This window comes from Uranotaenia lowii, chromosome 2, assembly GCF_029784155.1.
Source record: "Uranotaenia lowii strain MFRU-FL chromosome 2, ASM2978415v1, whole genome shotgun sequence".
In the NCBI taxonomy this organism is placed as follows: domain Eukaryota; kingdom Metazoa; phylum Arthropoda; class Insecta; order Diptera; family Culicidae; genus Uranotaenia; species Uranotaenia lowii.
Window position 1 is genome coordinate 94,533,444 of NC_073692.1, and position 24,010 is coordinate 94,557,453.

The 24,010-nt window shown below is 35.2% G+C and overlaps 1 protein-coding gene across 1 annotated transcript in view; it reads left to right on the forward strand.

Moving 5' to 3' along the window:
- LOC129741683 (protein sax-3) overlaps window positions 1-10,966 on the forward strand; it is a 522,782-nt gene extending 511,816 nt beyond the window's left edge. The window contains exon 10 of the mRNA XM_055733432.1: window positions 10,785-10,966. Coding sequence (XP_055589407.1) covers window positions 10,785-10,966 — 182 coding nt within the window. The remainder of the gene's footprint in view (window positions 1-10,784) is intronic.
- Window positions 10,967-24,010: the final 13,044 nt, after the last annotated feature.

Below are 24,010 nucleotides of genomic sequence, written 5' to 3' on the forward strand. Positions count from 1 at the left end.
TCGTCAAGTTATGTCGTGAGACGGAATACTATGTAAATAAAATAAAATAAAAATAATTCTTTAAAAACTCTGCGTTTCTTAATTCAATCCCGTCTTTTTCCACCGGTAGATCGAATCAAATCAATTATCAGCTGCAACAGTCTTAAAAATCTGCACTTTCTAAAAAATCTGCAATTCCGCCTTTTATCAATGTAAGGTCAAAACAAAACAAACAATCAACAACAACAGTCTTAAAAATCAGCGCCTTCTGAGCCAATTCGTCTTTTTCACCGGAAAGCCAAACCAAAAAAAAACCAATCACTTGCAGCAGCCAAAAAAAATTGCGCTTCCTAAGCAAATGCGTCTTTTTCCACTAGAAAGCAAAATCAAAACGAACAATCAGCAAAAGCTTCCATAAAAATCTGCGCTTTCTTCTACAACAGATCTTAAAATCTGCACTTTCCAAGCCATTACCGTCTTTTTCCACTGGAGGGTCAAATCAAAACAACAATCAGCGGCAACAGCCTCAAAAATCTGCACCAAACCACAGATCTGCAAAAATCCTTCTGAGCCAATCCGGTTTTTTCAGCCAAACCAAAACAAACAATCAGTTGCAGCAGCTTTAAAAATCTGCGCTATCTAAGCCATTCCGTCTTTTTTCCACCAGAAGGCCGAATCAAGACAAACAATCAGCAGCAGCAGCCTTATAATTATGCTCTTCCTAAGCTAACTCAGTCTTTTTTCATCGGAAGCCCGAATCAAAACAAACAATCAGCAAAAGCAACCTTAAGCAACCTTTTTAAGCGAATTCCGATTTTTTCTACTGAAAAAAAATCTGGTCCAAATCAAAACAATCAGTAACAACAGCCTCAAAAATTTGCACTTCCTAAGCCAATTCTGTCGTTTTCCACCGGGAATATAAATCAAGACAATCAGTCGTGCTTCCTTAGCCAATTCCGTCTTTTTCCACTGGAAGGCAAAACCAAAACAAACAATAAGCAGCTGCAGCCTTAAAAGTCTGCCTTCCTTAGCCATTGCTTTTTCATCTAGTTTCACTAGAAAGCCAAATCAAAGCAAACAATTTTCATGAAGGAAGTTTACTACTATACGAATGATAAACGCGATTTTCGTTTTACTCGACTTTCCCCTATGTATTTAAGGTGTTTAAAACCAGGTCTATAAAAGGGTGCTAGTTTAGTACCAAAGGCAGCATCCAATAATTATAAGAGTTGCGTAATTTGCGTAAAATTCCCATTAATTCCTAAGAAAATCATGGATTTATAAAATCCACAGCTTAAAAAGGCCAAAGTAGGGCAGCTAACCCGATTGCAAAAATATTATTTTAAAATAAGCTTCGTATATTCATAACTATGTATTGCAATCATCAATTACTCCTTTTTGCAAAAATAATTAAACATAAAAGTTTAGTGAGTAAGACACGTCAAAGTTTATATCTGATTGTGGGATATGAAGCATGCTATTTAAAGATTTCTTTTTCAGTGTATTATGAATCTATTGTATGCATTATAAAACTGGAAAAATCGAATATTTAGTATTGAAAAACCAACATAATGCCAAATGACTTCCATATAAAATTTATAAATTGGCACAAAACCATAAGCTGGCTTAGTTCCAAAGAAGAAAAAAAATGATGTTGATTTTCTGATACAAAATTTCCAATTTTCCCATACAAACCTTAAAGTTTAAATTCACTCATGTAAATATTAATAAAGAACTCTGTTTAAAATCATGGATGAGTTTTGGACCAAGACGAAGCTTTTTAGACCCCAGGGTTTGAGAAATTCCAAAATGACCCCAAATCGACCCAGTCTAATATGGCATGTTATATCAAGATTCTTTTTTAAGGGGTTTATAAATCTTTTGTCTGCATTTTGTTTGATATTTGAATTCCCCAAAATATTTGTTGTCAAATAAGAGCTTTTTGAACAGTTCTCACTTTATTTTGGTTTATAATTTTTTTTTAAATGTTTTTCTTTAACATTTTTTTTAGTTGAATCAAAGCGAGAATTTTTTACACGTTTCGTGCGTTTCCCCAATTTTCAATAGAATTTTTCTTTTTTCTTTGGAAGTGAAAAAAGATTTTTGAAAAAAAAAGATTTCAATAACTTTATTTATCATTGAACCATCAACACCCTAAACATTATCTCATTGCGCAGGTATATGTTTAAATTCGTTGAGTGTTTTATTTTCTTTTTCAATAATGCAAACTTGAATCAAATTTGAATAATAAAAGAAATACACAAGCGGCAAAAAATCCCAAGTTTTAGGGTTCCTTTACATTCGAATGCTGCAAATGGTGTCCGTTCCAAGCAAATGTTATAATTCAGAACATTTCCAACCTCGTTTGATGTTCATGACAGTTCCCTAGGAGCCAGGTACACACAATTTATGATGACTTGGAAGGAATTTATGGGACCTTTGCCTCGCTCGGGGGAGAGAAAAAAAAATACACCAAAGCACTGGTTGTTAGCAGCAGCTCCGGAAGTTGTGTGACGGAACCAACGAATGCTAAGAACTGGGGAAGGTATTCGTACTTCTCATTTGCCATTTTCTGTCGCTGTTTTTAACTGAAAACGTTTTGAATGTAGGGGGAAATGTTTTAATTTGTGGCATAAAAGCATGTTTAGCATAGGAAACGGGCTGCGAAATTTATGCGCCAAAAGGGTACTTAGGAAGTGCTCATCGAGTTGTTAAGGGAAAAGGTAACAAAAGTATGCTGTCGAGGATTAAAAAACAATTTGAATGTGACATGAAAATAGAAATGAACAACAAAATGCCTCGACTAGCCCGGGTAACATTTATGAAAATGAATAAACTTTGTACATGTTTGGTAAAATGTTATTTCATATGGCCAAAAATCGATTAATAAATCATCCATTTTTATTATAAATCATCTAGTTCTATATTCTTGATGTAAAATTTAATCGTTTGTCTGTTGAGTAAATTAATACACATTAACTAAAGAAAACTTTGAAAATGACGACTGCTTCCAAGTAGTTCAACATTTTCTCAAGTCATATTTGAAGCAAATTCGTAGCTGATTATAAGCAAACTTGTGAAAATACAAGGTACTTCTATTACTGACTTCATGAGATAAAAAAAACTAAACCCACAAACTGGACAAGAAAATCCAGTAAATCACACATGTTTCACCAGCTCAAAAAAAACGACAAAAATAAACCGATGAGAATGAACAGTTAAAAGTAAAACCTGGAAAAGTAAACCATAAAACCGTAACCAGACAAACCTCTTGTTAGTACAATGTAGCAAAGGCGGCAGAAAAAAAAATCGGAAGCAGAAAGAAAACAAACCCAAGTGTCCTCGCTAAGGAAACTCAAACAGCCTTTTTTTTATTCTTCAGCCATGCCTTTCTTCAATTCCTATCCGGATCCAGGATCCTGGCAGACACAATTGGAAAAGGGATACCGACTTCGAAAACTGGCACCAGGATGATGGTGACACGTTGTGGAATTAAATTGAATTTTGCTCCTGTTTTCATTCAATTTAAGTACTGTTTCCCTTTCTCGTTTCAATAATTGTGTGGATGGGATGTTTTTTTTTCGCCAAGTTCTGTGGAATGTTTTACATGGTCTTATTTGTGCTTCAGGTTGTTTAATTTTTGGCTTGCTATAATTTGTTTTCATGTGAAAAAATTAATTCAAAAAAAAATATGAAGAGTACTACATGTACACAAAATGAGTTTTATGTTCCTAAGAGGGATTTGCTTTTCCTACATAAAGCTATGATCATTTAGTATCCGGACACTTCATTTCGGTGATAGCTACATTACTAGAGATCAGATTTGCAAAACTTTAGCAGCGTTGTGTTGGTTATGAAAAGAACTAACTATCTCGTCTATTTTTGCCAGATTTATAAGTTATCGGGTGTTTGAGATATTTACGATGCAAAAAGACACAGTAAAAATAATTTTGTGCCTCGAAAATTTTTCGTTGTCGACTTGAAAAGTCATGAACTGTTGATAATTCCGAAGCATCTGAGTGGAACCCTTGATCTTAAATATGGTAAAAAGTCTATGGTTATTGGGGATAACTGAATGCAGACCCCTTACATAATGTAATAAATCCATTTCCGGCAGGCAAAAAGTGATGCCTGACTAGTAGACACCATGTAAATAACCAATAGTGAGCAGTTCAATAGATTGCAATCTGTGCATGCATCTGTGATGGTCAAAGAAATTTATGTTAACACCGGATTTAAGTGATCCAATTCATCGAGATGCCTACTCATGAAAAGTTTCCAACCAGATTCCAATTGCTTTTTACAGGTGAGTTTTTGTGAAATATATGATTTTGCAAAGGTTTTGCTTCTGTGGTTAAAATAATAGATCAAAACATGACTGAAAAAAGTGTTCAAAGATAAAAAAAGGGATTTTATGATAAAGTAAGAGTATTTCTTGAAATCAACAGTAAATTATAAATTTTATATTTTTACATTAAATATTATATTTACACATTCATTTCCTCCATAGAAAATTTTTCGATCAAATGAATAGTTTTTGAAATTCACACGTTTGTAACTGCCCGGATTCTAATTGCTCATATCCTTATATTTCAAAATCCATAAAATACTACTTCGTTTGACCTGTCAAAACTGAGGAATAACATTCATTAGGAAATAAAAAAACTGCTCAATGATACGTTAGAAATTTTGAAAACCATTCCATATTTTTTTTTATTTTAACTTTTATGGTAAAGAAGTTATGGAGCAAAGGAAAAAGTGGCCCACCCCACTCTACCCTTGAAATTAAAAGTTTTCTATTTAAAACATTAAAGTTGAAATTCAAACTTCTAAATGGAAAATGTTTTATTTTTTGTGAAAACATTTATTTTTATCATCACGATATTTTAATTCTTTACACATTTTCTCACAGTTGTACAAGCTGAAAATATTAAAGCAGACACAGGTTGAAATTCAAAAGAAAATTGAAGGAAATTTTTATCCATAATTTTATCACAACATTTTAAGTTCTAGAATATGATTTTTAATACTGCTTCCAATATTTTTTTTATCAATTTAGCCTCAATTTGATTGGCAATACCAACAAAGATCATCGAAATCTTGTTAAAATCTGGCAAACATATTGAAATGATAAAAGAAATTCTTTATTTTTTCAAAGATTGCGACATGTACGCAAGTTGCTTGCTTACAACCAGCGATACCACATGTACCGATTTTCTGATATTTATACCGATTTTTGAGGAAATTTTCGACCAGAAATCGTTTTAGACCGCTTTCGTTTTTGGCAACATTGGATTTTGGCGACGGTTTTCAGAAGCAACATTATCGTATAGTTTTCGCTATAATAGGACAAATAGAATTTAGACAAACACCAAAAATATTTTTTAACGTACTCGAATGGTGACGAAATATTACAACAAATACAAAATTTAAAAAGAATTTCAAAAATGACAATAAGATGAATAATTCAGAGAAATAAAGTAAAAATACAAAAAATACAAAATAGCTGAATACTGACGAAAAATTACAAAAATATCAAATATGACAAACAAACATCCAAAATTATAAACAAAACAAGGAAAGTGCTAAATGCATCAGATGCATGATAAAAAAAATAAAATAAAATGGCCAAAAATGATCGAAAATCGACATAAAATTACGTTGATGGCAACAATAAAACACAAGACAGCATATACAATCAATGCATTTTGAGGGTTAAACGGTTTGAGCAGAAAGCAAGACAGAATTTAATGAATTAAATAACTCAAAAAAAAATATTTATAAGTTCTACAAGGTTTTGATACCTTTTGATGTAATATTTTGACTTTATAAATTTTTCGTGAGGAAGCTAAAAACTAAAACTTTTGTGGTTTTTGTTTCTCATTCAAATAAACTTGAAAATTCAACTAATTTAAGATAATGTTATGGTTTCATAATGCTTGCTCATATGCATATTTTTTTGGTACACAAAAAGGGTGATACGGTCCAAATTTGGTCAATATCAACTTGACGTATTTCTTTCAATTTTGCATTTAAAAAAACTGAACACCCCTCATTTTGAAGGTGTGTGTGTGGAATGTTGCTCCTATTTTGATTTTGGAATTCACTCTTCAGTTGTGAAAATGCCATCCAAGGAAGAAGAGCAGCGTATCAAAATTTTGCTCGCGCATCGCGAAAATCCGAGCTACTAGCACGCAAAGCTGGTAAAATCGCTAAAAGTTGCCAAATCAACCGTTACAAATGTAATTAAAGTGTTTGGGGAACGTTTGTCGACAGCCACGAAGTCTGGATCGGGGGGAAATCGAAAACTGGAGGCCGCTGAGACGGCAGAGAGAATTGCTGGTAGTTTCAAGCGAAACCCTAACCTCTCTCTCCGAGATGCCGCAAATAAGCTGAGTGTATCGTCTACAACCGTGCATCGAGTCAAAAAACGAGCCGGACTATCGACTTACAAGAAGGTAGTGACTCCAAATCGCGATGATAAACAAAATACGATGGCCAAAGCGCGATCCCAGAGGCTGTACACGACGATGCTGACGAAGTTTGACTGCGTGGTAATGGACGACGAAACCTACGTCAAAGCCGACTACAAGCAGCTTCCGGGACAGGAGTTTTATACGGCAAAAGGAAGGGGAAGGGTAGAAGATATTTTCAAGCAGATGAAACTGTCAAAGTTCGCGAAGAAATATCTGGTTTGGCAAGCCATCTGTACCTGTGGCTTGAAAACAGCATTTTCTTAGCTTCCGGGACTGTCAACCAAGAAATTTACGTGAAAGAGTGTTTGAATAAACGTCTGCTGCCTTTCCTGAAGAAACACGGTTGTTCCGTACTGTTTTGGCCGGATTTGGCATCTTGCCATTGCGGAAAAAGGCCATGGAGTGGTACGCCGCCAACAACGTGCAAGTGGTTCCCAAGGACAAGAACCCTTCCAACACACCAGAGCTCCGCCCAATAGAGAAATACTGGGCTAATCTCAAGCGGAACCTAAAAAAGACCAAAAAAACTGCAAAGGACGAGCAGCAGTTCAAGGCAAACTGGCTTTGGAAAAGCGGAAGCCTAACTGAATATTTTTCCTGAATTTTATACTAATTAAACTTGAAAAAGAAATTTAATTTGATTTTTTAAATAAACGAATTCACCGAATTACACGTGTTTTCCCTTGACCAAATTTTGACCGTTTCATCCTTTATACCGAATACCGATTTTTGACAAAACATATCGGTACTTAGAAAAATCGTTCCAACAGAAAAATATTTTCCTAATTTGAACTATAGTTTTTAATTTTTTTTTCATTCTTACGAATGAAATTCCACTGCCTATTTGGCCAGCAAGTCTCAGTGTAGCCGTTTGACGAAATGGCTGACAAGACCGCATGTCTAATCAATGAATTTTTAGGGTGGTACGCTTTCTACAAAAGGCAAGACAGAATTTTTTATTAACTAACTAAAAAAAATTAAAATTCTTCAATTCAAATTCTTTTGAAACCTTTTGATGTTAAATTTCGATTTTTTTAAATTATTCGTATGGAAGCTCAAAACAAAAACTTTGGTGGTTTTTGTTTCTTATTCAAATAAACTGAAAAAAATTCAACATATTTAAGATAATGTTATGGTTTCATAATACTTGCTCATATGCAAATAGCTTTTGTACACATATTCGATGTAATATTTGATAGAATCAGTATTCTGCTTTATAGCCGCATATAGCCCGCTTCTCCCCTATATGCCAACTGTCTTGAGATCGAATATTGATCATCCAATAACAAGGTAGATTAGAGATTATACAGTTTTTAACGACAAACGATCATCTCTCGAAGCTGTATGTTTGAAACTTAAGAAACAAGATTAGTGCACGCTTGTGATAAAAACAATATTTAGTTAAAAGAATTTAGTGTAAACAAAATCTAAATGATACTAGAATTTCAAGTGTATAACAAAACAGAGCCGTAGTGAACTGTTTTAAGCAAGAAAAAATGTACTAAATTTAAATCCCAACAGTTTCAAAAACAGCAATTTAAAAACTATTTCAAATTAATTGATCATTTAGTTGTAAAAAAAAAGATTTAGCACAGAGGCAAGGCAAAACATGGATTTCTAGATCAGAGGTTATAAAAACTGAATATTTTTTCGGATGTTTCAACATTTTTTACAGATTGCATGAAGAAAAAGAAATTTCCTCTGAACATATTGAGTAAATTAAAGATTAAAAAATTCTTATTAGTTTTTATGATCGACAATTTTCCATTATATTTTGAATAAATATCAATTTCTTCAATATTCAAAAAAAAAAATGGATTTTAAAGCTTTAAAAAAAAAGTATTTATACCGATTTTTGGAAAGATCATAGTAAACACTATATTGGACTTGAAATTAATTATTTGAACGTGGCATCACTGTTTTTCGGCATCACCGATTTTTCGGTATTTATACCGATTTTTGAAGAAAATTTTACCAAGAATCGGAATATACAAAATATCGATTTTTGGCAAAACCTACCGATTTTTGAACAATTCATTCGTTCATTTTAATTTTGAACCAATATAACTCTGGTGCTAATTTAGCAAGCAAGTCTCAGAGTATTCGAAAGCATCTTTGTCTCCTATGCCAACTCTCTGGTAAATTAGAGATTATAGCAGTTTAAGACATAAGTAGATCATGTCATGAAGTTGTGTGTTTGAGATTTAGGAACCAAGATAGGAACGCTCTTGTTAAATAGCAAAAGTCCACAAAATTGAAAAATTTGTGCGCTGTTTTTGCAAAGCTTAAAAACTACAGCTCAAATGGTTCTAGTTCAAAAACTTATTTTTGTTCTTAGTTTGACTTAAAATGTATTGGCATTTTTGACAAAGGATTTGTTTAGTAAGCAGTAGGGGAAAATAAAAAAAAATGAAATGATTAAACAAAACTTATTCGCATTGAAATCCATTTGAATAAATGAATTATAAACTGAAACTATTTTCAAGTTCTAGAATAAATAACCCTTAATTTTTTAACTTTACTTTATAAGTATGAAAATAAAAATATATCTTAATCCAGTGTTTTTATCACTTTAAGACGCTTTGTTGATCTTTTTTCAGTAGGTAAGGTAAAATCTTCTACCCATCAATTTTCTGTTTCGTTACTCACCTTTAAAAAATGATATTCAGTCATTATTCAGAAAGGCAAAACTTAAGAGAAGATCAGAACGAAACATGTAACATTTCAATTTAAGAAAATTTTCAGCCGAAGGTTTAACAGAACGAAACATTTTTTAACAAATGATGCGATAGTGTAGAAAACATATAAAGTTACTCAAAAAGGTGGTAGACGTGGGATATATGTGGCTCAATTGGCAAGTCAGTTGCCTCCTGAGCCGATGTCCGTGAGTTCGAGCCCAAGAGTAAACATCGAACACAGTTGTACCGGATAAGTTTTTCAATAACGATCCGCCAACTGCAACGTTGATAAAGTCGTGAATGCCATAAAGATTGTAAAACGACTATAATCGAAACAAAAAAAAAAATAAAGATGGTAGAACAACTTTAATCAAAACAACAGTTGTAAATGCTAAATCTGATGTTTTTTAAACATTTTTTAATTTTATTGAAATTTGAAATTAGTTATAAAAATACTGATATTTTTGGTATTCAGTTGAAAACCAAACCTTCCATTTATTTCCCATTTATAGAAAACATCCCTCTACCGATTAAGTCGTGCGTTAAATATTTGCGTTTTTCACCTTTCTCTAGCCTAACAAAAAAAATCAACCTTTCCGTTGAAAAAGCACGGTAAAAAAACAAAAAAAAAAACACCCCCAACAAGGCTCGGGCTAAGATTTATGATTCAGTTTCAACGGCTGTCAGACCAACTGACGACGACACGGGCGCTCGAGAATTATTGCCCATTTGGGGATTTTCATTTGCCCGTCTCGACGCTGAGTGCGGGCAGAAAAAGCAATCCAGAAGCTATATGTTTTGATTTCTAAACACGCATTTGGTTCGTTTACCATTTTCCTAAAAACGAGCCAAATAAACGGTGCGTTTCGGTTTCGTTCTAGATTTTTCCTGTGGGCCAATGAATGAATCCCATTTTTGTTCTAGCTGGAAAAACTTTGGCTGGTGGGAGGCTCACGTATGTAGACACAGCTTTTCTGCTAGAGAGCTACATTAGTTGTCGTTCTCGAAAAACCTGCCAGTAAGCCAGAGGAATGTGTGAAACGAGCTTCCAGAAGGTGGAAGAATTCCATTGTGGGTAATAGTTGAATATATGGCCTATGTGATGGATGAACTAGAGAAGTTGTGTGGAAGCCTTTTCTAAAAGATAGTTGAAAATAGTAGGTAGTAAATTTTTTTATCCATTTGAAGATTGTTTTAGAAACATATTAAAAATTCCAATAGATATTTTATTTGATTTGAAGTCATTTATTATTTAAAAAAAAAGTATTTTAACCAGTTTTGCGTATACTGAAAACAAAAAAACCAGCTTAGAAGAACATGCAATCTGAACAACGCGATGCAAGCCAATTTCCTAGAGTAATTTGCACTCAAAATAGCAATCACTAGACGTGCAAATGCATTCATGCCACGCGAATTTCAGAACGTTATTCTACAAATCAAAATAACAGCACTAACAAAAACAATAACAACAATAATGATGAAACGGTTTGCTCACACGATTTATGTATGAAAAGACGATTGCAACCAGGAATGGATCGGAAAACATTTTGAACAGGAACATCAATCCTTGCCTTGAATGATTCCCCCTACGTTGTTATTTTTCATTCTTTCATGCAATTTTTTCTTTCGTTTCGCACCCATCTCTCTGTAGGGAATCACGCCATCGGAACGGTTCGCAAGTTTCCCACCCTGCCACTGAACCCCAATGGGGTCTGGATCGATCCCGGTGGCGGCGTTTGGCGTCAGGCGTCGGAAATCACCAAGGAAGCCATCACCGATTATGCAGCCGTATCGAATGCTCCCACGCTGCCACTGCCTGATTATGAAAGGTAAGTTGAAAAATTCGAAAAATTGTTTCAGAACAACCGTTCATAAGTTAGAGAACAAAAACATTGAAAAAACCCGATTTAATACACTTAACAGTGGATTGTAGCCTTTCTTACAGTCTAAAAATTATATTTGGATACACATGACACAAAATAATAAAATGATCGATTTATAAATTCTGAGTAATGATTAAAGTATTTCGAACGTAGTAAATCCCAAATGAATTTAAGAAATTAGGATTCTAAATTTTTTAAAGGATGAAGGTATTTTGAAATAATTATAATTTTCACATAAATAATAACATAATTGTAAACTAATTGAAAAATTTTGAATGATTGAATTCTGGGATATCTTGTATGATCCCGTTTCTATGACATTATGATCTTATATTTATAAAATAGAAGAGGTCTAAAAATGAAGGGTATAATTTTTAAAAAAGATTCCTAACCATGTGTTTCAAATAATTTAACCTCTCAAGAAAAGGAAGCGAATAAATGGAAAAAAAATTAAATAAATTTTCAACTGCTAAACTAAAATACGATGCTTCAATGTAGATTACAATAATCTATCGATTTAACAATAGATATTAAACATTTTGACAACTTTGAAATGTCAATATTTTCAATTTTGTCAATTATGTCTATTTTATCATTTTTGTCAATTTTGTCAATTCTATTAGTTTTGTCAATTTTGCCAATTTTATAAATTTTGTAAATTTTGTAAATTTTGTCCATTTTGTCCACTTGGGTAGTTTTGTCAACATTTTGAACATTTAGAACGGCAAGTGAAATTGAATGATGCAAAAACTTATACTCGACAATATTTAAAATATTTATTTTTGATTTTTGACTTTAACTTGTCAATATACATGCTACTGCTAGATCAGTTGATCCTAGTATCACATTATTTTATTTCCAATAAGATTCTATTTTCCCTAACCAGCATGAGAGCAGCAGTGGTAAAAATTATTTTAGCATACCTTTCAGGGGCATTCTTACTAGTATACAAGAAAGAATGCCCCTGATAGGTATGCTAAAAACTTTGATTTCTATGTTGATTCATTTTTGTAAAGGACGAAAGCTGTTTCGAGAAAATCGCGTTGAAAGTAATTAGGTTTAAAATGTAAGTCTTCAAACGGTACTTTTTCACCCAGCTGACAATTTGATTGTCAACATTTGGCCGCACGCCCTTTTGAAAAAAATTATACCACTGCTGCTCTCATTCTGGGTAGGGAATATAGAATCTTATTGGAAGAAAATAATGGGATCTGGGTATGCCAACGAATGATTCGCAACGTAAGGTCGATTTTTGAAAAGGGCACATTTTTTGCCATATTTGCAAAATTTGTCAGGTTTGTAAATTTTATCAAGTTTGTGAATGTTGTTATTTTTTTTTTTTCAATTTTGTCAACTATGCAAGTTTGGTCCAATTTGTAATTTTTGATGATTTTGACAATCATGTCATTTTGACTATTTTGAAATGTTTATAAATTATGTCAGTTTGGTAAATTTGTTTAATTTTTTTCTATATTGATTCTGTCAATTTTGCATATTTTGAAAACTTTTTCAGTTTTATGATTTATATTCATTTTATCTATCCAGTTTTGTCAATTTTGTAAATGTTATATTTTATGTCAATCCATCCAAAATTGGTCAATTTTGGTCAATTTTTGTCAATTTTTCCCATATTTGCGAAATATGTCAGGCTTGTTAAAACTTGATTAAAGTTTGTGAATGTTGTCTATTTTGTAATTTTTATCAATTGTATCAATTATGTAAATTTGATACACTTTGTAATTTAAGAAAATTTAAACAATTGTCATTTTTGTAGTAATTGACTATTTTGACATTTTTGTCCATTATGTCGGTTTTGTAAATTTGTTTTGAAAATCGTCTAGCGCTGGATTGCACCTGAATTTGTGGATTTTAATCTGAATTCTGAAACTCACTATTGGACCCGATTTTTTTTAGTTAAGTTTAAAATCAGAAATGCTTTAAAGTCCAGGGAATTCAACATTTTGAAATTAACACGTCTGTACAAAAAATCACTTTAAACTTTAAAACAGTTGATAAAATTAAATTGGGTGAAACTTTTTGTTGATGCATTTTCTTTTGAACGCGAAATTACGCCTATTTAAAATGGGATTTTTTTTTTATCCGGGTAGGGCCAATAGATAGCGTCGATTTTTTGAATAGGATTTGATTAGATGTTCCGAAGTTTCAAAAGCGTTTTTTTTTTCGAGCTAACTGATAGTTTCGCCCTTATGAAATGTTACGCTATGTTTGTTTTCATTTGGTGCGTTCGCCCTTTTTCAAACTTACTTCAAAATTATCTAACAGATTCACGCTTGCTTCGACGTATCGAAGCCAGCCATCGCTGCAGAAAAATGCGGTGTTGAACCCTACACCCATCGGTTTGATATGGCAAGTTCGGGGTTGTACCCCTTTATGAAACTCCATGTTATCATAATATGGTTTTGAAGCTTCGGCTTCAAATTTTTGAAACCGGTTCGGTTAACACTGAGCTGGTAAAAAATTTAAAATTATTAAGATTCTCCCTTTTCTACCGCTCGTTTTGGCGTCATGAAGACAACATGAGTGGGAGTGGAGTGCGCCCATCGTGTAGCGAATAGCGTGTAGCGAACGCGCCCATCGTGTATATGACGTCATATACACGATAATCTTCATTTTAGTGATTGCTGGTTGTGGCTAGCAAGCCAAACTGACACCTTTTTTGGAGTGATGATTTGATGTTAATTACTATGAAAAATTTTTTTTCAAACTATTTTGTTTTTTTTTCTTTCTTTTATACATTGAAGAGGGAAAAAAATCAAATTTTTTAAGACAAAAATCATTTTTATTGTACTTCCCAGTTTCGCAAAAACGTGTTGACAAAGTTTACAAAAAATCACACCAGCACACACAAATACACTGACATCGTCTGAACTCGTCGAGCTGATTCGATAGGTACCTATAAAGGTATATCTAAGACCCATAATTAATGATTTCCCAAATCGACCGATAACTATACCTTTCTGAAAGAAAGGCAAAACATGGGAACTCTCTGGAGCCACCACTCATTTTAGAACCAATCCTTTTTTGAGCATTGTCGTGGCTATGGAAAAAAATGTTGGTAAAAAATATTATGATTTAAATCATGAAGATGTCTATGAAAATATTTGCAGGATTTTTTCAAAAAATGCTGGATTTAGAGCGTTTTCTAAATTAATAACTACACTTTATATTTTTATAATCCTTGACTCTATAAGCTTTGTATTCTTTAAAAAATCATTAGACATGTTTGAACAGATTTGTGTATCAGTAGATAAAAAAATAAACATTTGATACAATCCACACGCTTGTACCGCTCACAACTGATTTCTATCTGTTTGCAAATTACAAAAAGATCAATGTTTAATATTATTTTGAATATAATTTTTTTTAGAGCGAACAATTACAAGCTTTGATAATGTTTACGAAAAAAATCATTTAAAATCAATACATTGATTTTTCACAATTTGCAAAAATGAAAACTTATGAATTTTATGTGGAAACTTTGAACTTTCTAACAAAAACAAAACAGATCTTCTTTGGAAATGACAAAACGATTATGAAACATTGAATTTTATAGAAATTGGTTGAAATTCAGATGAGTAAAATCGGCGCGATTGAGTGAACTCACGTCACAAAATTTGGTTGCCAGACACTTTCAGAGAAAAGCGGGACATTTAACGACAAAAAAGCGAGACACAGTCGAAGAAAGTGGGGCATTTAAAAAACTCTTTAAAATAAAACTAAATTGTATTGCCAAACTTATACGTATACCATCAGCCAAAGTTATTCATCGAAAGTGCACTTTCTAATTTTATATCGCAGATTGATTTTGCTCAGTTTTTCTTACATAACTTCTATTCACACGATTTTTTTCCATTAACAAGGTTATTTTCTACGGTTCTCGCAAATTAACACGCTATTTGAGAGAAATATTTCAAGTCCTACATGTCCTACGACGGCTTTAATATCGCGTAAAACCTGTGTGCAATAACAATTCATTTTTTTTTATTTGAAAACTCTGGAAGAATAAGCATCTTTATATACTTTGGACAATAGAGTCGAGAAAGATACAACACCTTACATACAATGAAAGGCAATTTAATTCGAATTCAGCGAAAAATTAGGATTAATAAACATTTGTGGCTTGTGTGAAAAGTGATGTTCTAAGACCGACAAAATTAAAAGCAACAAATATAAATTACGGTGATTAATTCTTCATAAAATATTAACTGGATCAGAATCTTACGGTAACTTTGGGGTTTTAAGGTATTGTCTTATTTATGTTAACTCTGAAAAATTGATGCTTATTTTGAGAATGAAGACGTATTCGAAAATTTGTTTGTGTTATGTAGGTTAGTTTGAGGAAAAAAACGTACTTGATAGACTTTTGTGTTTAACCAATGAATTGAAATTGAGGATAAAGTTTGATTTTTTCCAGTGTGAGTCAGTGAACTTTGTAAAAGTTTTCCATGTAAAGAAGCGGAACATTTTGAGGAAAAAGCAGGGCAGCGGGACATTCAACAAAAAAGCGGAACGAATGGCAACCCTAGTTTAGTGAAAAACTTATAGCGGAAAAATACTATGAAAGCTGTTTTTTTTTACTCTCCAGATGGTCGAATTTCTACAAATCGAACAAAATGAGAATAATTATTTGAAAAGTTCGCTTTTTTCAAATCAAAACCAAAATTATTAAATTTTTTTTGTCTTGCTGAACATAGACTTTGAGAAACACTAGTAATTCCAACGTACGACACTTCAATAAAGCATGGATCACTACAAATCTGGACGTTTCAAAAAGGGTCTATCTCGGAGCTATGTAAACGAAATAAAAATGTTTTGTGCACAAATTGTACAGTTTCTACTGCACTTTTTAGGAAAAAATAATAAAAAAAAAATTCCGATGTTGTTTTGATGAATTTTCGTACTTATCGTCGAGAACCACTCATCTAAGTTTGGACATCCTATTCACTGACCTCAGCGGCCATTTTGTTCCACAATCTCTTCACCTCTGTTGCAATTCGAGTCGTCCTATCATTCTTCTTCATCTTCTGATTAACAATTGCCCTCAATTTTTCGATAGGGCGGAATTGAGGGCAGTTGGGAGGGTTGACGTCCTTTTCGACTAAATCCTCCAGTTGGCCCGATACCACTGTAGTACCTTTTCGCTGTAATGGCAGCTATCCAAATCTAGCGAAAAGTTTACTGGTTCTTTGTGAGATCTAATAAAAGAAAAAAAAATTTTTCAGGCACTCCTCCTTGTACATTTCGGAGTCCATGGTCTTGTTTTTCACAAAAAAAAAACCGGGGTTTTTCGTCCGCAGCTCCAAATATCTTGCCAGATCAAACACTTTTCTGCAAAGTTATTGGCAAAAACGAATTTGAACTTGATGGGGACATCACTCCGAACAGTGGCTTTGTAAAATTTTTGGTCAGGAAGCCTCCCAAATTCAGATTTAGCGATTTTTGAACCAGACCACATCGGGTTTTTGAACGTGGGTGTCCAAAATTAATTTTTGTCTCGCGGCTTCTATCACGTGTAACTTTTTTGGAACAAAACGAATCGTAATGAAATTTTCAGCACTGATAGAAGAAACATTTCCAAACAAAATACAGTCAAAAAATTCCAGATCCGACAACTAGGAGCGCTATGGTATAATAAACAGTGCGTCCAGATTTCTGATGATCCATGCATTATGTTGTTTTGTAAGTGAGTCAACATAAAGAAAAAGTTATTAAGTTTTAAAAAGTTGGAATTAAAAAATATAAAATACATCGGTTTTAGATAATCGTTCAAAACAAACCGAAAGAATTCAAAAAAACATTAACTACCAACTTGTACAGAAATTTTTCATACAAGTTGAAGGTTCAATTTCTTCGACTTTTCCTTCCGAACATTACACACAATGATGCGTAGATAGACGTACGTTAATGATTGTGGGAGCAACGTTCAAAATGTATCATCAAGTATGTCGATCACCTTTGAAAAGCCACGTGACGAATAGCAACGGCAGCCCCCGATGGGGCATGGTATATTTTCTTGTATCTAGTTAGTGATGATGTTCGACCATTATTCAACGGAACACCCACAATTCAGCCTCTGTGCCAATGGCGGCATCATTGGTACAAGGCAACATTGGTACAAGAAGATTACGCGACCGGTACTGATTCGATTTGCTCCCACCGGCATTAACCTCCAAAGTTAACCGAATTGCGTATGTCTGAAAGAAACAAAATAAAAACGAATTCACGTCCCTCCCTATCGCATCACAAGACGAAGAAGGATAGAAATAAATACCGGCCAACACCAGGCAGCCAGCGAACCGAGCACTGTGCGTGTGAATGTAGCAAAAGCAACAACAAAAACATCCTTCTAATTCAATCCCTTCAATCCACCGGCAAACAACCACGGCCAAGCTGTGCGTGTGTATGCAGTAAAAGCAACAAAAAAAACATTGCTTCAATTCAATCTACCGGCAAACAACCACGGCTAAGCTGTGCGTGTGTATGTAGCAAAAGCAACAACAAAAACATTCCTTCGATTCACCGGCAAACAACAACCGGCCAAGCTGCCCGGCTTTAGCAGCTGTGTAGGGGAACATGCCCTATAATGCGCCACCTAAGCGAATCGCTGATTTTCTATGTATTCCACGTACAAATTGTGTTAAAAATGGGTGCAATCGTTGAAGAAAATTGTTTTCTACAAATGCCTATGAATTTTTATTACTCAAATTGCTATAGATGCCTTAAAAACTTGATTTTTAAAAACCTTATTCAAAGCCACAGAACAAAACTGTGTTGCAAATACGCGCCGCCGTGTATTCAATACGCGCCTAGCAGCCGAACACACCCGAAAGCAGCCGAAGACCGAAAACACACCAACACTTACAGACACTTTGAATGAAAATAAAATCAAAATGGACTAATCAAAATAAAAAAAAAATAAAAGTTGATTTTTTGGGCTGAATTAACGCTCAAAATAAGGTTTTAGACTTTTTGTTCATTTTCAATGAAAATTGGCCTTTTTGAAAAATTAATGCTATTTTCAGCCTACTACGATTGGCGCGTTATAACGAGTGCATGGGCCGTGATAAAACATACCCATAAAAATCATACCATAGCGAGTTCGGTATAATTTTTTAGCATTAAATCGTAGTTTAGATTCTCCTCTATCGATGTGTCAGAAAATACTGTCTTATTCATTTTTCTCTGCTTGGTGACACCTTATTAAAAGTGTTTTAAAATTTAGATCGAAATGAAGAAAAACCTAAATTGTGAAATTATCACGACACAGGAGCATTTTAAGGAAAAAATTTATACTTGCCATGACCAATCACAGCCTTTAGATCAAATTGGTAATATTTTGCAGGCTTAAAATGCTTCAGATTCTTCAAAACAAGGGTGGCGCGTATTAGCCACATGGGGCGTTATATGAACTTTTCCCCTATATGTAGCGTGTGTATGTAATAGCAGGCAGTAAGCAAAGCACATTTCTCATTCAATGGGTTTCCCGTTCCTTCACTCCCGTTCCCTTTCCCGTTTCCATCGCAAGACAAAGGAATGCATTGAAAGAAGGCCAAACGCCGGGAAGCACCCGGTTTTCTCTTTTTTATTTGTGATTGATCGGTGACAGAAAGCCTATGACAAATATCCCTCATCCTGCATGAAGCGTGAATAGTACACTGGTAAAATGCCGGACTGGCAAGACGCTTTGATTGGTAATTTGAGTTCGATTCTTACTACGGCGCTGTGGTTTTAATTTTTATTTTCTTGTTTCTGGGATGAATTATCCAATAGGAAGGAAATCCCATAAAATGTTTTTCTTGTTTCGCTTGAATGTAGTGGTCATCATTTTGGTTTGGAGCCGAGTCCTTATGCCAGTTACGGTTTTTCAAACATACCGTTTTCGGCACAGTGCACATTTCAGCGCATTATCGGCACAGAGATATGCTAAATAGGCATTGGATTTTTGCAACCTCTTCTATGGGTGAAACCATCACCATGTGCGTATCACAGCACTCAGAGGTATACGTATTCCAGCTTGAAATGAATCCTGATTGCTTTTCTTGAGCGATTTTCCGAACATTGTTTTTAGATATAAACTTTTTCGACTTAATATTTAGGTAAAATTTTTAATTAAGCACCTGTTATCCTTGGTACCGCTGCCAATAAATCAGCTCTCTCTACTTGAAGTTGACGGGGCCCTGGTCTTGAATACACGTACAAGCGGCTACATGCTGTTCGTTCACATGTGTGAATTATTCTTGGAGGCGTGCAAATCCTTTGCATACGTTCACACTAGCATGGCTTTCTTCAACACAGAACCCGGCAACGTTACACGATTTGTCTATGTATCGTGTGAACAACATCTTTTAAATATGTGCTCGCGAATCTCTTTTTTAAGCTTTTTTTTCCTCAGATTTAAGCTTTTTTTTGCCTTGAGAGCAGGCTTCCGCAAAGTACTGGCGAACGACAGTATTCTTGCGAATGTCGCACATGCACCTCGATGAAAGCTTCCCGAATATCTCTTCCCCGACAGTTTTAAAAGGAGCGGTCGGGCGATGTACAGCGATGGCTTGTTTTACCTCATGCGAGAGTTTGTTCGTGGGTATGAAAGTTTTTTAAGCTTCGAGACAGTTTTGGGAAAATCTTCGTGACAGTTTTCAATGCGTTGAATTTCGCATGACAGTACTACTCACTCCGTCCGACTGTAGCCGAGATTCGCTCGAGCCGAGTCAATTTCGAACGGACGTATTTTCCCTTTGCTTGAATCTACTGCGGGTGGTGATCACCCCAATCACCCTCCCCACCCCTTTCCGCCTAACCTGCACCGGCACCACACATCGCATTACGCCTCGGTCGTATGCTGGGGAGATGAAAACCGAATTGTCGGTTGGGTTCGCTACAGCTTAAAGCACAACACTTTCGGCAACGCATGCTTTGAGCAGATTGTTCAGATACAGCCTGGGTTCTTGCACAGTCGTCCGGCATTCTCGTAACATGTCCCGCCCAGCGTATCCGGCCAGCCTTCACCACCTTCTGGATACTGGGTTCACCGTAGAGTCGCGCGAGCTCGTGGTTCATCCTTCGCCTCCACACTGTGTTCTCCTGTACGCCGCCAAAGATGGTTCTTAACACTCGTCGCTCGAATACTCCGAGTGTACGCAGGTCCTCCTCGAGCAATATCCAGCGTCATATACAGGTTACACTTCGTGCGAGGGCTAAGTCTTCTCGACCGCAGTTGCTTGTGGAGTCCATAGTAGGTACGACTTCCGCTGATAATTCGCCTCCGTATCTCATGGCTGGTGTCATTGTCTGCGGTCACCAGTGAGCCGAGATAGACAAAGTCTTCGACTATCTCCAGCTCGTCGCCGTCGATCGTGACCTTGTTATTACTGGACAAGCGGGTTCGGTCGGTCTCGGATCCGCAGGCCAGCATGTACTTCGTCTTGGACGTATTAATCATCAACCCAATCCTTCCTGCTTCGCGTTTCAGTTTGCGGTAGATCTCTTCCACCGCCGCAGATGATCTGCCGACTATATCAATGTCATCGGCAAAGCACATAAGTTGACTGGATCTGTTGAAAATCGTACCACGCATTTCGCCCACCACTCGTAGAATAACACCTTCTAGCGCCACGTTAAACATCATGCAGAATAGACCATCACCTTGTCGAAGCCCCCTGCGCGATTCGAATGAACTCGACAATTCACCCGAAATCCGCACACAGCAGTCTGATCAGCTTCCCAGAAAAGCCGTTCTCGTCCATGATTTTCCAAAGCTCGTTACATTCGATCGTGTCGTATGCTGCTTTGAAGTGAAGTGATGAATAGATGGTGCTTAGGGACTTGGTGTTCTCGGCATTTTTGGAGGCTTTGCCGTAATGTGAATATCTGGTCCGTCGTTGACCGTCCCTCCATGAAGCCGGCCTGATGACTTCCCACGAATCTGTTTGCTTGTGGCGTTAGGCGGCGGAGTAGGATTCGGGACAACACTTTGTAGGCGGCATTGAGGACAGTGATCTCTCGGTTGTTCTCACAGTCCAATTATCGCCCTTCTTGTAGATGGGGCATATTACCCCCTCCTTCCACTCCTCCGGTAGCTGTTCTATGTCCCAACGTTATCCATTAAATGTGTAAACAAAAATTCTCCATTAAAACTTCCTCAATTTTTAATTTAAAACACTATCTTGATTTTGAACTTAGGAATATTTGTATGTATATCTTGAATTATTAAAAATAACAATGAGATAAAGAACAGTTTGTTCTAATTAAAAAAATTCAGAAACAATCAATAATCACATTGTGCTTAGCTCACACGAAACCATAAATAAAATCGAATGAAGACATAATAAAAATAATTAGCCGTTTATGGGATGCTTTTCATCTTCAACAAAGTGTGTCTGCAGAGGGATGAAAAACCTTCCACTTGGATCATTAATGGCGAAAAAATAAATAACTAGAACGCGTTGATTTATACCTTCAGCATCGTCTTCTGGTTTGTACTCATTTGAGCGACAGAATCCTCCAAGACAGTTATGTGCTGATGTGGGTGTTGACGGAACGTGTGGTATGTAGTTAATTTTTATGTCTGACATCAATAAGGATTCTTGGCCTTTGAGGCCATTGCGTTGAATTGAAATAAATAAAGAAGAGTGGTTGTGAAATTGTATTTTTGTTTAAGTCGAATTGGTTTTTTATTACATGAATTTAAAAAGGAATAGTTAAAAAGAATGGTGTTCTATTGAAAAGGTGCTATGCAAAAAAGTGATTCATATTCTTTTAAAAATCATGTTAATGAAGTGAAGGTTTAAAGCTCAGTGTGAAAAACCAACATTTAACTGAAATATGGAATGCAAAACATAAACCAACTACTAACGATTCAGTTGAATCGCATCCATGTAACAAAAAAAAAACGAGTAACAAGCTATTCAAATAGCGGCCTTTTGTTTAGCGACAACAAACAAACACTTCAACCCTGACTCAACAAAATCTACAAAGTTTCCGCTGATAACAAAAGGATAACGGTATAAATCCCGAGCGCATACAAACACATCCACACAGTTAAGGGCGTAAACAGTAAGGGCACGGAAGAAGAAGCAAATGCAGAGAAGAAAAAAACACATACAGAACGTGACAAAAGAGCTTACAACTTGTCGCGTCACACAACGATGATAGCGCAAAATGGTTATTACAAACTAAAGCACCCGATACAATCAGCCAAGAGTGAGAGAGAGCCGACCAGGCCAAGTTTCATTCATAATACACAATTCCGTCGCTCGGTAGACACCGGGACCAATTTACGGTGCCACTTTTTCCCCGTTTCACACCCGTGTATTCCATATGAAAAGGAGGTGGGGGTGCTCAAACGATTCAAAGTGTGGCCCAGAAGCACTCATTAACAAAACGACCCAAAAGGTGGAGGCACTGTTGCTGAGGGAGAGGGTTGTTTGGACGATAAAAGGATAAGCAGCACAATGCTCTAGTAGCTCCGTAGTACACACTTGACACTTACCGAGACCACTATGTGTGTGTTTATGTATGTGTATGTGTATGTGTGACCGTTTGTCATTAACCATTTCGTGACTGTCCACCGTTTTATTATTCCGATTGCAAATTGATGATGGGAGTACCTTGATTTTATAACTACTGTCACGAACTTCACACGTGATCCAATGTAATGGCTGTTGAAGCAGTGATTTCTTGACAGTTTGTCCGGATTAATGGTTTGATTACACTTTTTCTCGAGCACGATTGCTAATGATGAGTTTTCTATTATTCGATAGTGACAAATTGTTCAAATTTTTAATCTATCTAGACAATGAGAGGATTAGTATACTCACACTGTTGTCTTTGAAGCATTTTTTTCACAAAATTTGCTAGGTTAGAACAGTTTAAGTTATTCTGATGCAATATCTTTCAACTCCAAAATGAGAACATGCCCAGTTTACATGAAATCGTTATAGAAATGATAATATAAGTCGTTGAAGTTAAGAATGTTTGTGGCTATCGTATAAATCATGGGTGGCCAAACCGTGGCCCGCAAACGCATATTTGTGGCCCGCAGAGCTTTGATCAGCTTCAATGCTTTCAGATGAGAATTATACTGACAAAAAAGAGCAAGGTCAAAATATTTGGATCTCCTTAATAAGTCGTAATTTTTTAAAATCTTTTTCAAAATTTCATTTTATTAGTCTTCAAAATCCGCAGGAACTATTAAATGTTCAAATTTATTCAACAGTTTAACACAAAACTCATACATAATCAAAATGATAAATACGTCGAGTTGATATTGGATATCAAGATTTTGGAAAGCATTGTCTTTTTTTTATTAATTTACAGCACCATTTTCCGTTAGCGAAACTTTTTATAACGATCATAACAAATGGAACTTAGTGAAATGTTCTTTGACACCCAAACAGCCCTCTGAAAGCCAAACTTTTTTTACGCTTAAAAATTTAGAGCAGCTTACAAATCACAACTTTTTTTCTTCAAAACGCTTCGAAGATAAGGAAGTTATTGTTTATGCAAAATTCAAAATACAGTCCCCCCCCAATCATTAGTCACTTAACGTATCATTTCACCACAAAATGTTCGTTCATTCGGGTGTTAGTGGACCAAACATCAAGCTTTGCATGAATTTCAGTCATTAAATATTCCCTCTTTGATTTCAAACATGATTTTGTTTCCAATTTTGTTGAAAAATAAAAAAAATTTACCGAAACAATCAACGTTTTTCAAAACCACAATTATGGGTCAAAATTGAAGCTTGTAACAATTATTAGTCATATTGCCCACAATTATTAGTCACATAGAAGTCCATGGCAACACCCGAATATCAACATGAAAATCAACAAGTTTCTGGCAAACATTCAGGGGCATTCTTCGCTAGTATAGGGCGTTTGCTACTCACACATACAAGAGGTCTGTTGGGCACACATTAGAGGTTTTTATATGCGAAAAAAGCAAAATTCAAACAAAATGTTGGTTTTCCCTTAAA